The sequence below is a fragment of the Procambarus clarkii genome, chromosome 85 (genome assembly GCF_040958095.1).
Source record: "Procambarus clarkii isolate CNS0578487 chromosome 85, FALCON_Pclarkii_2.0, whole genome shotgun sequence".
Taxonomy (NCBI): domain Eukaryota; kingdom Metazoa; phylum Arthropoda; class Malacostraca; order Decapoda; family Cambaridae; genus Procambarus; species Procambarus clarkii.
Window position 1 is genome coordinate 16,507,817 of NC_091234.1, and position 15,529 is coordinate 16,523,345.

Sequence of the window (15,529 nt, forward strand, 5' to 3'; positions counted from 1 at the left end):
TGCCTGAGACGCTATGCGTGCTAGTGGCTGTACAAGAATGTAAGAACTCTTGTACCTAATCAAATGTAATCTGTCACCAAAACTATTTGGTCACCCTGCATCACTCTAATACTGTAGTTCATTGTGTCAGGGGGACAGGCAGCCAGTGTGTATATACACACACTGTATATACACTGTATGTTTGGGGGGGGACCTCAATGTAACCCTAAGGTTAGGTTAGGTTATTAGTGTGAAGTACTACTACAACTGTGCACTTTTGCTTTTTCCCAACGCATGATCATAGTCATAGTCAAATTTCCAGTTAATCTCATCAACGTATAGTCATAGGTGTAGTAAAATTTCCCATGAATATCGGAGGCGCACAGTCATAGGCTTAGTAAAATTTCCAGTGAATGTTGGCAATCCACACTCGTAGGCATAGTAAAATTTTCCCCAACTGTCGGCAGCGTGCTGTCGTAGGCATACATGACATTTCCATAGAGATTATAGATTTCTATCCTGCCCAGGATTCGAATCTGGAATTCCCAATTGAGAGTCAAGAACAAACCTCACTGTACTACTAAAACCCTTACTACTGTACTAGTATGTAACAGAATGAGATAAAATCAAGAATTTAGATATAACTATCACAAATGTTCAAGAAATGGTTACCCTATTGGGTACAGGAATCCTACTAGCTGTGGCTAGTCAAGGTCCTGGTCTCGTGTGATGCTACAGGTACTTTAACATCACACGAGACCAGGTGGCATGACAGAATGTGCTAAATAGCTCCATTGAAAAGAAGAGGTGCAGCAGGCATGTTGAGAGAAAACTATCAACGTCAAGCCGCTGGTCCGAGAATTTCCAATGCACTCCTGCTACACATAAGGGCATAACTGGCCACACTCTAACAGTGATCATAAGTGAACTTGACAACAATCTCCAAAAGATACCTGATCAACCAGGCTGTGATTCATAATGCAGGCAAACACATCCAACAGTCTGGTTAAGCAGACTATCACCCCATGAGGCTTAGTCACAGAATGGGCTGTGGAGATATTGATCCTAGGAACCATCACAAGGTAACCCAACCTTGCCTTACCTAACCTAACCAACCTTTCTCAACCTAATCTCAGCCAATCTTACCTAACCTTACCCAATTTTACCTAACCCAACCTAAGCTAACAATATATCAGCATAACAATTAGAGAAAAAAGCATTTTCAAAACATTAATCATGATCAACTGACCATAGCCCAGGTCAAGGAAAGGTATATGGTATCTGTGGATGGGGTTCAACCACTGCAAACTACCTCAAGCCCATCATCACCCACTAAAACTCTGCTATCAGAACTATAACAAACTCTGTCTTCAGACAACACAGCCCCTCTGTTTAGATATCTAAACATACATTCACTCCACACATTCTCTTGTGCCATTTACACTTATGAAGCCTTATTCCTGGGTTCTAATCCTGGTTTGAAACTCTCTTTTGATAGATGTAATAGAACCCATGAGCACCACACCAGAAATAAATATATATGCCAAAACTCTCTTAAATTTTAAAGTACAGCTGGAAAAAATCATCAAGGCAAATGGGGGCGACCTTCGACAAGGCACCTGCTTCCTGTCCTCATCGAGGCCACTGGTGTTAGTGGCTCTCAGGTAAATTCAGGTAAATATTTGGTATAGTCCTAGAGTCAAGATTAAATCTGTGCAAACACTCCATGCAAATAAAACAACCCAGTGTACGGACTTCATACTCTAACAAATTATCCAACCTATATTTTATTCAAAAATAAGATCAGAAAGTACCTAATTTCATTCCCATCTTGTACTCACCCACTTCAGTACTTGACAGTCAACTTCATCAGTATAATCTATTTTATCAACTTATATTGTAGTTGTTAAATTCACTTGAATTCTGTTACCTTTATTGCTTAGCTTAGACATATGCCTGAAGCACTGTCTTAGTGGCTTTGAAAAGAACGTTACGCCGAAACCCCAATGTACCTTCTTGTATATAAATAAATGTCAAAATCAAATCAAATCAAATGTTTATTTAGGTAAGGTACATACATACAAGAGATTTTACAAAGAGTGATGGATTAATAGATAGGGCTAGTACATACAATGCCTAAAGCCACTATTACGCAAAGCGTTTTGGGCATGAAAAACTTAAATGACTAAAGCTTAATACTAATTGAGCATAAAGAATAAAATGAAAACATGGAATGAAAACATAGCTGAAAAAGCAGCACAAATACAGTTCTGTCGACAAACAGCGCTCAAACAAAAATTACAAGCAATTACAGTAGTTCACTACAAATGTTAAGTGCTTAACTAATGTGGGTCCAGCATCTGGACCTATTACACTACTCTGTAGCCTCTATGCCACTCGTCCTCACGATAGGCTGCCCCTATGGGGTCCTTAATGAACTAATTCTGCAGAGGCCTAGGGAATTAGGGTATTCATTTTATAATGTTATAGTGTAATAGTGTTTCTGTTATTTGCTTTACTTGATGTGATAAGCCTCCTACCCCTAAAAAAATCCCTATATTTTTTTATTTTGTAATAGGTAAACACAAGAGTAAGTGAATGATAAGAGTGCCAGGAGGCCTCATTCCTCTCCTGGCCTCTAGCATCACCATAATCAAGCTCCATAAGGACAGGCCGGTGGCTGATGGCCTTATAAGTGATGACACGGGGCTTAAGGGCTCCCAAAATAACTTACAAAGGACAATTAATACTTAGTACCGCTACTCCCGGTGGGCGCCACCCGGCCTGACATCTGGCGACACAGGCGCCAAGCTTCTCCTCATTTGATTTCCTCATATATAAGAGGCAAATAAATTCCTATAGGCCATTCAAAATCCCGTATTGGTTACGTATACAACATTCAGATCATTGGAGAGACATATTAAGACAGAAGTATATTTTAAAAGGTTCGGTGCAGGAAATCTTTTTATCCCGTGGTGTTTTTATCCCGTGGAAGGCTTAGTGTGAAGGGTAACTGATTTGTTTTATGATTCTTGTAGTTTCTTGAGGAATCATCATTTCTAGTGGCCGCGACAGGAAGCCGATCGATTGTTAAAGGTCTCCCCATTATTCCTGAGTAATTTTTATTGCTTATTTTTAAGCTGAAGTATTGTCTCCGTTTTATTACGACTTTGGCAAGTAGGCTGTTCCACGGGATTTATTTCCTTGCGGGTGAAAGGATCTGTTTTCTGTCCTACATTGAAGCTTGTTGAGCTTGAAGCTGTTGCTCCTTGTATATGTTACATTGAACCCTAGAACGAAGTGGTCTGGAGTAATATCCTCCAACTTGTTCAATATTTTATCTCGAAAAAAAATCAACCTGGTCATGTTCGGCTTGAAGTGAGAATGTCCTTATAGCGCAGTGGTAAAACGCTCGCCCGGCGCTTATACCGGGCTTCGTATCCTGGCCGGGAAAGGATTGACTGAGCGCTAATCCTTAACTGTAGCCTCTGTTTACCCCAGCAGTGAATGTAAACGATTTGGAGAGTCGTATTCCTGGGAAAATTAAGATAAAGGATCTGCCCGAAACGCTATGCGCGCTAGTGACTTTACAAGACTGTAAGAACTCTTGTATGTTAGTCCTTATGCCCTCCACTGTTCTTAGTATGATAATTAACTTAGTTCTGGGATGATTTTTGTATTCTGTCTCCCATCCATTTGCTTGCTGGTCGGTGCAGGGTCTGCGTTCAATTCTGAATGTCCAAACTGTGTAAGGTACCTCCATGTGAACCTGTGTGTATTTGACGGCGGAGTTTCCGTGTGCGTACTTCTGGTGGGAAGGAGGCGTGGGGTTTGAACCAGGGTCGACTTCCTGAAGTTCCTGGAGACAGTTTCCCAGCCAAGAGCTGAGAGGACGGAGGTTCTCCCGACGCTGCTGCTGCTGGCGTTCGCCGCCACCCGCACCTCTACATACTCCTCGCGGCTCCATGGTTCACAGTGACAGTAATATTTTAAACGAAAATTATACGAGTTTCTTGATATCTGACACAGCCAATTTTTTTGCTTTACATAATAATGATGTATCACGATGTGATAAATGGAAAAATAAGGTAAATCGCTGGCTTCACTGCGTTTGGAAATATTGTTCAGTGCAAAATCACACCGAATTAGAGTGCAGTTAAAGCCAGTCTCATGATGAGGGCACTGTGAAGCCCTAGCTAAATTCCATTTTTTATTCAGGTAAAAGTACATACATAGATGAAGAGTTACAAACATAATGTTGGATTTATACATAGAGCTAGTACATACAATACCTAAAGCCACTAATACGCACAGCGTTTCGGGCAAATGAAGGTTAGGCTAGTAGCGCGAGCTCACTGGGTAAGCCTCGCTACTCTCGTCACATCTCGAGGCGGAATTCTAACTTTCCGGACCCTTCCGCCTCCACCGTCAACCCTCCAAATACGGAAGGTTGACGGTGGTCAAATTATATGTATATGACGACAGTTATCACTGAAAGTGTTGCCTTCAGAAGCCAGGAGAAAGGTATCTTGCGAATTACCTGTGAACCCGACACTAGGCTGTGTGGTTTGTGGAGGTATCTGGTTTGTATTGACTGATGTTATTTGTAATGACTGGTATATGGTTTGCAGTGACTTGTATCTGGTTTGCAGTGACTGGTATTAAGTTTGTAATGAGTAATATTATAGTTGTAACGTCTGGTGGGCTCACTCACCCACTCACAGGCTACTCAGACTGGATTCACTCACTCTCAGACTACTGTGATGGTTCACTCACCCACTCGACAGATACTAGGGCCGGTGGGTTCACTCACCTGCTGCTCTTTAAAGCTTCGTAGATGACGATCTGCCTTCGTATTCCTTCCATTAAATAAACAAATCTTATGAAACTAGATTTGTATATACAATGTAACTTTACCACGAATTGCTGACCTTACATGACGCGGGCAGGAGCTGCGACCAGCTGGCCTAAAGTACTCTAACGGTACTGTGTTCTCTGCGGGAAACCACATACTGTGCGTACGTTGTTTCCCGTAGATTTGGACAGGAATCCTGAGAGGCTTATCGAGATCGTCTCTGACCAATTGCCTGCAAATTGTTTGGTCATTTCTGACATGCTCTGATTCCTACATAACGAGGAACAACTTCACATTGATCTTTATGGAAGACATACAGTACTGGGAGATAAATCAAATAAATCACAACAAATATATCATAACTTTGTGTTTCCAGAGAGGAAGCGATCGTGGTAGCTGACAGAGGCGGAACCGTACTAGGAACAACCTCAACAAGGCCGATAGGTGCCTCCCACAGCCATGTTACCTATCATCCAGGTCATCCTGCTGCGTCTGTTTCTTCTGCCGACGCTGATGCTCCTTCCTGGTAGGTCACACTGGTTGCTTCAGTGCTGCTAGGGGTGTATGTGTGGGGGGGGAGGGAGGGGTTCATGGTGGGCCTATAAGGTAAAATAATTAGGAAGAGAAAACGTTGATCTAATATATTTATAACATTTGGAAGGAATGAGGACAGACTATAAGACGTTAAAGATGTGATAAGAGCTAGGATATGAGGTTCTTTACTTATAAAGGAAGTTGACAATTTATCTATCCAAAGTTAATCTTACACTTACAATGGGTCTGAGGCGTTTAACTAAGTACGATTTTACATACTCAGGCAGACGTAAAGTGAAAACAAAACATACATTAGTATGCATATGCTAGACCCTATTACATATAATTATCGTGTATTATTTTGTTGTTTTTCTCTCCTTATTTTGCACAATATAAGTATTTATAACTGGCAAGAACTTCTCTGGACTACACTCTCCCCTGTGACGATGATAACAGCAGGCTGACAGAACAGAAGATTTTTGTCATTGCTTGATTTCCTGCCTTCAATACTCAGTTGCGTTGCGCCTCTTCTCACTGCACTTATGGTGACGGCTATCAGGATGACTCGCGCTTCATTCTTGCCCCTTCCAACTAGTAATTATCCCTTGTTAAGTCTTTGTGGACGTAATGGGGTTAACGGAATCACCACACACTTGTTGTAGAAGTTACGAGCCGGAAGACGATGAGGTAATATTTGATGGCAAAGTGATGTGTCATTACCATTACGGGCTATTCATGCCCGTGCCACCTCTTGGGTGGCTTAGTCTTTATCAATCAATCAATCTGTCATTACCAGTCCTTACGCAGACGGTCGTGATTGCTGCTTTGCGTGTAGTGACCTCGAGTTCACAATGAACTCCGAACTCCAAGGTGAAAAATACTTCAGTACCTAGTAGGTCATTACGAATATTTGTGATAATATTTCAATAGTGTTTTCTTCTGTATTGAAAAATATCAAATTTTGTTTATAATAAATTGCATTGCATTAGCCATGATAATGCCAAAAGTGCAATTGTATATGTTCTCTTCTTCCAACTACTAAGCATAAGACCAGAAAAGAGATCATAAGTTACAGACTTCTAAAGTGACAAGTTCCAGTATCGACTGATGTTAGGTCATCAGTCATACCGGTATATAGTATTGGGTCAGGAGTTATATATAGTCGTTGCCGTTGTTAAAAATGGTTGGTCATAATTAGACGTACCGTTGCTAAGAATGTTGAGTCATGAATCGTACCGTTGTTATGAGTGCTGGGTCATTAGACTTTCCGTTATTAAATATGTGATGCTCAGCTTCAGGAACAGGTAGCATGTCTTTTAAGCTCCCTGTCAAGTAGCGGTGACACGAGCGTGACTGGCCGGAAGTAACGGTAATACACTACGCTAGCAGCAAATTGCTCGCGCTCCACTGAGCAGCCTGCGTTTGCGCAAACTCGCAATATTTTTCTCTTGAGTTTGCGTATAAGACTCTGGTGAGTCTTAGACGTATAGTTCCAGGCGCAACAAACACTGGAAGATAGCGTAGTACAGTTCCAGGCACAACAAACACTGGAAGATAGCGTAGTACAGTTCCAGGCGCAACAAACACTGGGAGATAGCCTAGTATAGAAGGTGGCCGCTAGGCTACCGCACTGGGGACAATGCTGAAGGAGAAATTAGAATGCGTTTTTAGCTTTAAGATTCTAAAGCAATTACGTAAATTACTGGTAGGTTCAGCGGCAGGATTTAGGTTGGTATAACTAATGATCTAAATTGGGTAATGAGTGTCATTCGAGTTATATCCAATAATCAGCAATTATCGTCTTTTTTCATTCCAGACCCCTTAGTAATTAAAATGGTGCTCGAATGTATTTATTTAGAGGAAAAATTATTGTTTCAGAATGAACACGATGACGACGGCTGCCGTTAACTGTTCTCTGTAATCTTGTGGTTTTTCTTCAGGAATTGCTGTGGAAGGTGGTCTAATGATGGGCAACGGCCGACTACGGAACCCGGAAATGTGGATGCTCGCCCAGAGAGACCACACAGCACCCAAGGAATCACAGACACTTGAGAAGCAACATGTAGGTGCTTCTCACCCACAGACGTCGAAGCATCCTCCGCCTGTACTGGGGCAGGAGACAGCCCCATCCCTGAGGTCAGCCGGGGTCACCCTGTGGCTGCTAGAAACGCTGGTCATGCAAATATATAGAGTTTTCTTAACAAGATACCCTTCAAAATCTTCTGCAGTCCGGCCCGCGACTATTGACCAGTCTAACTGGAAGACCCTTGACCTCTCAGGTGTGACAGGCGGCAGAGGGTTAGAGGTCAACCGGCAAATTATACCGATCACTTCTTTCGATACTTGGCTGTTGGCGTTCCAGGAAACCTTCAAGAGGGACATGATTTTCAACACGGTGAGAGTAGGAGGATTAATTTTGCTATACTATTTTGCTCCAGATCTTTTCAAATTGATACATAATAGAAACGAATTAGGGTGAGTTTATACGCACTTATGTTTCAAAATAAAAGTAGAGTATATATATATATATATATATATATATATATATATATATATATATATATATATATATATATATATATATATATATATGCGAACAAGCCTGAATGGTCCCCAGGACATATGCAACTGAAAACTCACACCCCAGAAGTGACTCGAACCCATACTCCCAGAAGCAACGCAACTGGTATGTACAAGACGCCTTAATCCATTTGTGTTCCTCACGTGTGCCCCAAAGAATGAGGTGATTTGGTAAAATGCTATGCCCAAGATAACTATCCGAGTGCCGGCGGTGGGGTGGTTCATATAGCCTCGGCTATCACCTCATTATGTCCGGTCGTGATGGTCAAGTGGATTAAGGCGTCTTGTACATACCAGTTGCGTTGCTTCTGGGAGTATGGGTTCGAGTCACTTCTGGGGTGTGAGTTTTCAGTTGCATATGTCCTGGGGACCATTCAGGCTTGTTCGCATTTGTGTTCCTCACGTGTGCCCCAAAGAATGAGGTGATTTGGTAAAATGCTATGCCCAAGATAACTATCCGAGTGCCGGCGGTGGGGTGGTTCATATAGCCTCGGCTATCACCTCTTTATGTCCGGTCGTGATGGTCAAGTGGATTAAGGCGTCTTGTACATACCAGTTGCGTTGCTTCTGGGAGTATGGGTTCGAGTCACTTCTGGGGTGTGAGTTTTCAGTTGCATATGTCCTGGGGACCATTCAGGCTTGTTCGCATTTGTGTTCCTCACGTGTGCCCCAAAAAATGAGGTGATTTGGTAAAATGCTATGCCCAAGATAACTATCCGAGTGCCGGCGGTGGGGTGGTTCATATAGCCTCGGCTATCACCTCATTATGTCCGGTCGTGATGGTCAAGTGGATTAAGGCGTCTTGTACATACCAGTTGCGTTGCTTCTGGGAGTATGGGTTCGAGTCACTTCTGGGGTGTGAGTTTTCAGTTATATATATATATATATATATATATATATATATATATATATATATATATATATATATATATATATATATATATATATATATATATCCGGTGATGGTTGGTGAGAGCTGGGTCTCAGTGTCTGCAAGGAAGTCAGGTCCTAAAATTGCATATTTAAGTTGGGTCTTTTTCTCTTATAAGTAGAGCTTCCAGGACTTGTAATCTCCTTTGGTCAGTGGTAAATTCCAGGATTTGTATATTATTTACCAGCATGTTCCTAGTGAGTGTTGTGTTATGTTTACTTTTCATATGGCTTCTGTGGGGCGCCAACTTGTAGATGGCGGGTCAGTTTTCTCGAAAGCTTTGTGGTGGTCATACCAATATAGGTATATCAAGGATGACATCCTTCACTGGGACATGTAAATTGGTATACCATATTTGCTTCTTTTGGAGAGGATTGTATTGTTTATTGGGGCTGTTCTTGAGTTTTAAATCAGCAGTTCTTTTTTGTTTGGTAGTAAGTGGATAATGCAGTCGAATTTTTGGTCTGGTGCTGACGGTTTCACTCCATTTGAAATTTTATTTTTGGTTAATCTTTCTTTTATTTTATACTGTGAACTCATAGTGGATTTGTAATAGAGTTTTGTGGGAAGGGTTGTTTGCTTCTGCGGTAGTTGTTCTCTCTTGTACCATTTTTCTAAGTATCTTCTGCCATGGGTATTGAGTACTGTAACAAGGAGGTTACAGTACTCAATACCTAATGCTTACCCCTGTTCCTAGGAAACCTGACTTGACGTCATGTAAGTAACTACTGGATATGCAAGTGTGTTTGATGCACTAAGCTAAGGTTCAAATCCTTCATGAGAAGAGTTCTTTGGTTATATATATATATATATATATATATATATATATATATATATATATATATATATATATATATATATATATATGCGAACAAGCCTGAATGGTCCCCAGGACAATATGCAACTGAAAACTCACACCCCAGAAGTGACTCGAACCCATACTCCCAGAAGCAACGCAACTGGTATGTACAAGACGCCTTAATCCACTTGACCATCACGACCGGACATAATGAGGTGATAGCCTAAGCTATTTGAACCACCCCACCGCCGGCACTCGGATAGTAATCTTGGGCATAGCATTTTACCAAATCACCTCATTCTTCATTCATTTTCATTTTATTCATTTTATTCATTTTATCCAAATCACCTCATCCTTAATAGCTTAGGCTATCACCTCATTATGTCCGGTCGTGATGGTCAAGTGGATTAAGGCGTCTTGTACATACCAGTTGCGTTGCTTCTGGGAGTATGGGTTCGAGTCACTTCTGGGGTGTGAGTTTTCAGTTATATATATATATATATATATATATATATATATATATATATATATATATATATATATATATATATATATATATATATATATATATCATAACAAAGAAAAACCTGCATAAAACTGCAATGTGAATATGGAGAAATAAGAGTAAAGACAACGAAGCCAAAGTTAATTTAATAGAATAAAACAAACAATTACTTTAACATCTGCAATACAACTATCTTTGTACTCGTAATATAATGACATTAAAAATAAATCAAAGCTTTAATATTAATTCCAACTTCAATGACTCGGACACTAAGAACAACAAAGAAAGAAGTGCAGGAGCTACATTATATATATCAACAATATAAAATTGTGAATCCACAATAACATAGATGGCGCCAATTATGAAATGCTGTTATCTACTGTATTGTATTATTGTATGCATACAATATATAATATGTATTTAACAACCATGAGGTCATCACTCAATCCTTGAGCAGAAATAATTGGATTGTGCTCTGTCGTTTATCTATGGTCATTACTTTTATTACCCCTATTTAGGCTTTAATAATAAAGTTGTTGTAACAAGCCATTGTCTCTTTATCCTAGACTTTAATATTAGTTTTATTTAATGCTTATTAAGAGAAAATGTTGCAAAGCATAGAATATACGTTTAAAATAGAAAGTTGCAAATAAAGCGAAAAAGATTGCACCTTTAAGGGGAAAAATGTTGCAAACAAACCATAAAAGGTTGCAAAGAAGCCAAAAAATGTTGCACCAAAAAAAAATTGAGAAAAAATAAATCAAAGTAGACCTTACTTAAACCTTATGGCACGTCATGGCAACCAACCTACCAAATGCAATGTATTATGAGAAGTAGCATTCACAGAAATCCTACGTTTTCTTTGTACCATTTGGTTAGGTGGGTTGCTAGGCTTCGTGCGTTTCCGGTTAGGTTAAGACATTGAATTTTGTACGTTGTAGCTAAACTAGAGAACAGACTGGCTGATTGACGGACTGATAACCGGGTAACTCAACACACTTGGAACTCCTGCATTGTTACAAGCGGAGGTTGATCATGTCCATTGGAGTTGCTTTCCATGGGCTAATTCTGCTGCTTCCGCCTGTAGCACAGTGGTCTACGTTTTCGGCTCATAACCGAGAGATATTAAGGGTAATTCGGTAAGCTATTGTGGTGGCCTTAATAACCCTCCAGAAGATGATAGATTATAAACCAATGAAGTAAGATTGACTTTGTGCTTGAACTCTTCTTTTTAAGAACACGTCTAATTGGACTGATGAGTATAGCAATGGTCTCGCTTCTTGGTGGTCGGCGTTCGATCCCCGATGTGGATGAACATGGTTCTTTCACTCCGGCCTCATATCCCAGCTTTTATATATATATGTGTGTTAAATTTCCTTCTACCGCAATATAAAATTGTTACAAAGGAAGGAGAAACATATAAAGAGAAAGTGACTAAGTGATATGAGGACAAGGAGCTGGGATAGCACGGAGGGAAGGAAAAGTGCCCAACCACTGGGACCAGCGGGAATCGAACGCCGACCTACAAAACCTGAAGCCATATCTACTTCTTACAAAGTAATGAAGTTGTAGGTGACGCCCGTGGTCTAAATTCGAAGTATGCTGCTGAGATTGACGGCGTCTCAATCAGCAGACTGTTCAACAGGACCATCACAGTCTGCTCTCCACTCCTTCGTGCTCCACCAGGTCCAGAAGGCGCAGATAGCAGATCTTCTTCACCTCCGTGATGCCCTTCTCCACCTCCGCCTCGACTGAGTTGTTGAGGCGTGTCCTGATGCCCTCCAGGATGGCTTCCTTCTTGTTCCTCCGGGCGCAGATCACGAAAGGGAAGCCGAACTTCTCCCGGTAACTGTCGGAACAAGGCCGAGAGGACATTGTTATGTATGCTCAATACTTTACCGTCAGTAATATACCTTCTGTATGTTCAAGCATGCATGTATGTCTGTGGCCTAGTGCATAATGCACAGAACGAGTAGTTCAATTTGTCCAGGTTCGATTCCCGGCGGAGGCAGAAATACAAACCATACAGGCTACTGAATATCTGGTAAATGTTCCATTTCCTTGAACTGACTGGACAAGCCTACTCTTGCTGAGCACAAAGTTCATAACAAAACAATTTTTTTTACTATTTTGCCTTTTACTGCACTTTTACCTTTCCCGATATCATCGTTTCCTAGTCTATATTACCATGACTGAAGTCTCCCAAGACTAATTTATACTCAAGCTGTGTTTTATTGTTGTAGCCTCTAGGATATATGTTAGGCTATTGTTGTAGCCTCTAGGATATATGTTATGGTATGTTTGAAGCCTAGTGAGCCTCTCTCTGTTGCTCATTTAGGGACTGTAAGGTACAGCTACCATTACTTTCTCTCCTCCCATTGTTATGGTATCCATGACATTAGTGTATCCAGGAGCTTCCTCTATACTGGTGTCCTCACATTTCACATTCTTTGTGGCTGTCAATGGTGTTTTGCTCGCTTCTCTCTCTGTGTTCTTGCCATTCTCGTTATCTGCTGCTCCCTCAAGATCACTAATGATTGTCTCAGTTATCTTTCTCGAGATGGAAAGATAGGAACGGTTTTGGGTGTTGGTAGGACGGTGAGGGGGTGTATGTGGGGCAGGCGTGTGTGTGTGTCTGTACACACAAGCGTGAATCTGAATAAATAAGACTCTTTCTTTACAAAACATGTGTATTTTCATCTTAAAGCGACTTTTCGAGAGGAGCTACCAGACCGTGAACGCGCTATCGAACAGTATAACATGAGTATGGTCATCTCAGAGCGACTTACAGATAGCAGCTACCAGATCATCAACGACACCTGACTGTACATGGAAGACAGATACGTGTACCTACCTCCGGTTCCTGGAAGACAGATACGTGTACCTACCTCCGGTTCATGGAAGACAGATACGTGTACCTACCTCCGGTTCATGGAAGCCAGGCTGACACTCTCTTCCAGCGTGAGATCGCTCATTCCTGCAGCCTCCTGCTCCTTCAGAGACTCCAGCGTTAGCTGGTCCTCCCTGGCCATCTGGCCGGCCAGATCCGGGTGGAGGCGCAGGATGCCCTCACGGCCTGAAATAAACATTTATGTACCGGTAATTCGATAAATATATATTAAGGAGTTTATATAAATTACCTGGTATATGTTAAGGTTCGCGAAATATTTATATATACCCAGCAATATGCTAGTTGATTAAATTTGCACTATTACACATTATTTACAACAGAATGGCATTGAGAAACCATCTCTGTGATGGTCTCACACACACACACATTGTGTGTGTGTGTGTGTGTGTGCAGCCAATAGAAAAGGTCAAAATTTTAAAGACATTTTCAAAGTTTGTCCATACTTAAATGTTAAATATTTTCTTGTTAGCTGCCACCTTCAGTTACATTTCCGTGGCAAGATAATCTAGACATAAACTAGGCTACAGGTCAATACTATTACGAATTGATTCAGATGCAACGGTCGTTAGTGACACGCTGAAAACAATTACAAAATCTGCCGTAGTGTGTCTACCATAGTTACGAAATCAGTCATGTGCGCTGTAAACAATGATACAGCTGTATTACATTTATAATGATTTTAGGTGACTATTTTTTTAATTTATTACTAAAATCATCCTCCATTAAAAGAATGGATAATGTGACGTCATTAGCATCAACCAATCACGGTATGAGTGTGACGACACTATCAAAAGAAGCCAATCACGGTATAGGTGATTGTAGGGTGAGACTACGTCATCAGTGCCAGCCAATCACGGTATAGGTGAGACTACGTCATCAGTGCCAGCCAATCAGGATATGGGTGAAACTACGTCATCAGTAGCAGCCAATCAGAGCCGCTTTCTAGCGGCGCATTCCTTTAACCCTGACTCCAGTAAAGCATATTCAAATTATCCTCATACCTTTCTCACCTGTATTTAATACCAACATACATCCTACTGATATTATGAATAACCATTGTCATTCCGAGTTGCTTTTCCTTTCAAATACATCCTTTAGAAGAGCAAAATTCACTTAAGTATATCATAACCAGCATCTAAGCAACAGTTATCTCTCACCTGCTACAGGAAGTTCATCAACAAACCCGCAGATCTCCTCATGCAAGTGTCTCACGTCCCTGAAAGGTCTATATTTCCACACAGCCGCAGCACACAGGGAAGAGTGCTCAATCACATTGCCGAACACCTCAATGAAGTCTTCATAGGGCATTTGGTTCACCTGTGACACCTGCATGACTGGAGACGTCTCAAGGCCACTTAAGACGCCAGCCGCCTCACTAGCGCCATCTCTTGCCTTCAATCTCCTCTTGAACAAATCCACAAGGATTTGTGGATTAAGGCGCGTCTGCATGGGATCCTTTTAGACGTAGGTTCGAACCCTCGTCACGGCCCTTGTACTAACCTAGTTGTGTTTGCGGGGGTTGAGCTCTGACTCTTTGGTCCCGTCTCTCAACCGTCAATCAACTGATGTACAGATTCTTGAGCCTACTGGGCTCTATCATATCTACATTTGAAACTGTGTATGGAGTCAGCCTCCACCACATCACTTCCTAATGCATTCCATTTACTAACTACTCTGACACTGAAAACGTTCCTTCTAATGTCTCTTGTGGATTTGTTCATTTGATGCATCACGCTATTGTGATTTCTGTGTGTAATGTAAGTTCATTCACCTCTCTTTCAAAGATTTAGTCCACGAGATACGTCAAATGACTATAAAGAGGACTGGCAAAATTGCAAAAGTTCATTCGCTAGGAGTTTAGTGTGAGCGAGAGAGGGAGCTGGAAGTGTGTGTGTAAATTCATGTAAAATTACAAAGAAAAACGATGTCATCATACCTGGGTACACACTACAGTCAGCGACTACTGCTGTACCAAGTCCAGTCTGGTGGTACAGCAGGTAGGAACAGCGTGGTACATAACCACCTTGTAACTCGTACGTCAGCAGTACTGAAATACAGTTTTGTAGTAACTATATTAATAATAAGTAGCAGCTACTTAAACTTTCCAGAGATTCCATAAAACACTAATAACACACAACAGATACGAGGCAACTTTTACGAACAATTTTGGCAACTTTTTACGAATTCATACAGAATTCTTCCAAATGAAGAATTCAAAATAAACGAGTTTACCATCTAAATTATCCGTCCTTTGAAAAGCTGGAATAAAAGAAAACAGTACAATAATTTTGTGAGTGACTATTATATTCCTGCTTGTGTACTATGTCATTTGAATGTACAGTACTTGAGAAAATAGAATACACGATGATAACTGCATCATCAACTGTACATATTTACTCTCTACAATATAGTAAACATGAGGGTCTTAATAAACA

General features: G+C 40.9%; 2 protein-coding genes and 1 long non-coding RNA gene across 5 annotated transcripts in view; 1 reads left to right on the top strand and 2 right to left on the bottom strand.

Annotated features, from left to right (window-relative positions):
- Window positions 1-2,868, bottom strand: part of grsm (granny smith) — a 46,404-nt gene extending 43,536 nt beyond the window's left edge. The window contains exon 1 of one of the 3 annotated variants that reach the window (XM_045728458.2): window positions 2,714-2,868. Coding sequence is in view for 1 of the 3 variants with exons in the window: in XM_045728457.2 (XP_045584413.1) it covers window positions 2,737-2,770 (34 nt within the window). In the remaining 2 variants the exon portion in view is untranslated. The remainder of the gene's footprint in view (window positions 1-2,713) is intronic. The other 2 variants (XM_045728457.2, XM_045728459.2) reach the window with 2 other exon arrangements.
- A 139-nt stretch (window positions 2,869-3,007) lies between these two features.
- LOC123746725 (uncharacterized) lies at window positions 3,008-7,872 on the top strand. The gene is made up of 3 exons (XR_006771544.2): window positions 3,008-3,960; window positions 5,211-5,360; window positions 7,309-7,872. It is a non-coding gene; the product is annotated as an uncharacterized lncRNA (long non-coding RNA).
- Window positions 7,873-10,311: 2,439 nt separating this feature from the next.
- LOC123746723 (2-oxo-4-hydroxy-4-carboxy-5-ureidoimidazoline decarboxylase) lies at window positions 10,312-14,558 on the bottom strand. Its single transcript, XM_045728456.2, has 3 exons — window positions 14,252-14,558; window positions 13,106-13,259; window positions 10,312-12,032 (listed from the first exon to the last, which is right to left on the bottom strand). Exons 1-3 carry the CDS (start codon window positions 14,541-14,543, stop codon window positions 11,834-11,836), a joined length of 645 nt encoding a protein of 214 aa, XP_045584412.1. The 5' UTR covers window positions 14,544-14,558; the 3' UTR covers window positions 10,312-11,833.
- Window positions 14,559-15,529: the final 971 nt, after the last annotated feature.

What these genes read in the sequence shown, in the direction of transcription:
- LOC123746723 (XM_045728456.2), bottom strand. Translation starts at nt 14,543, where the DNA reads ATGCAGACGCGCCTTAATCCACAAATCCTTGTGGATTTGTTCAAGAGG. An exon ending in TGATGAACTTCCTGTAGCAG is followed by an intron (nt 13,260 to 14,251) that starts GTGAGAGATAAC and finishes TGTTTATTTCAG; the next exon opens with GCCGTGAGGGCATCCTGCGC. An exon ending in CTGGCTTCCATGAACCGGAG is followed by an intron (nt 12,033 to 13,105) that starts GTAGGTACACGT and finishes TTGTTCCGACAG; the next exon opens with TTACCGGGAGAAGTTCGGCT.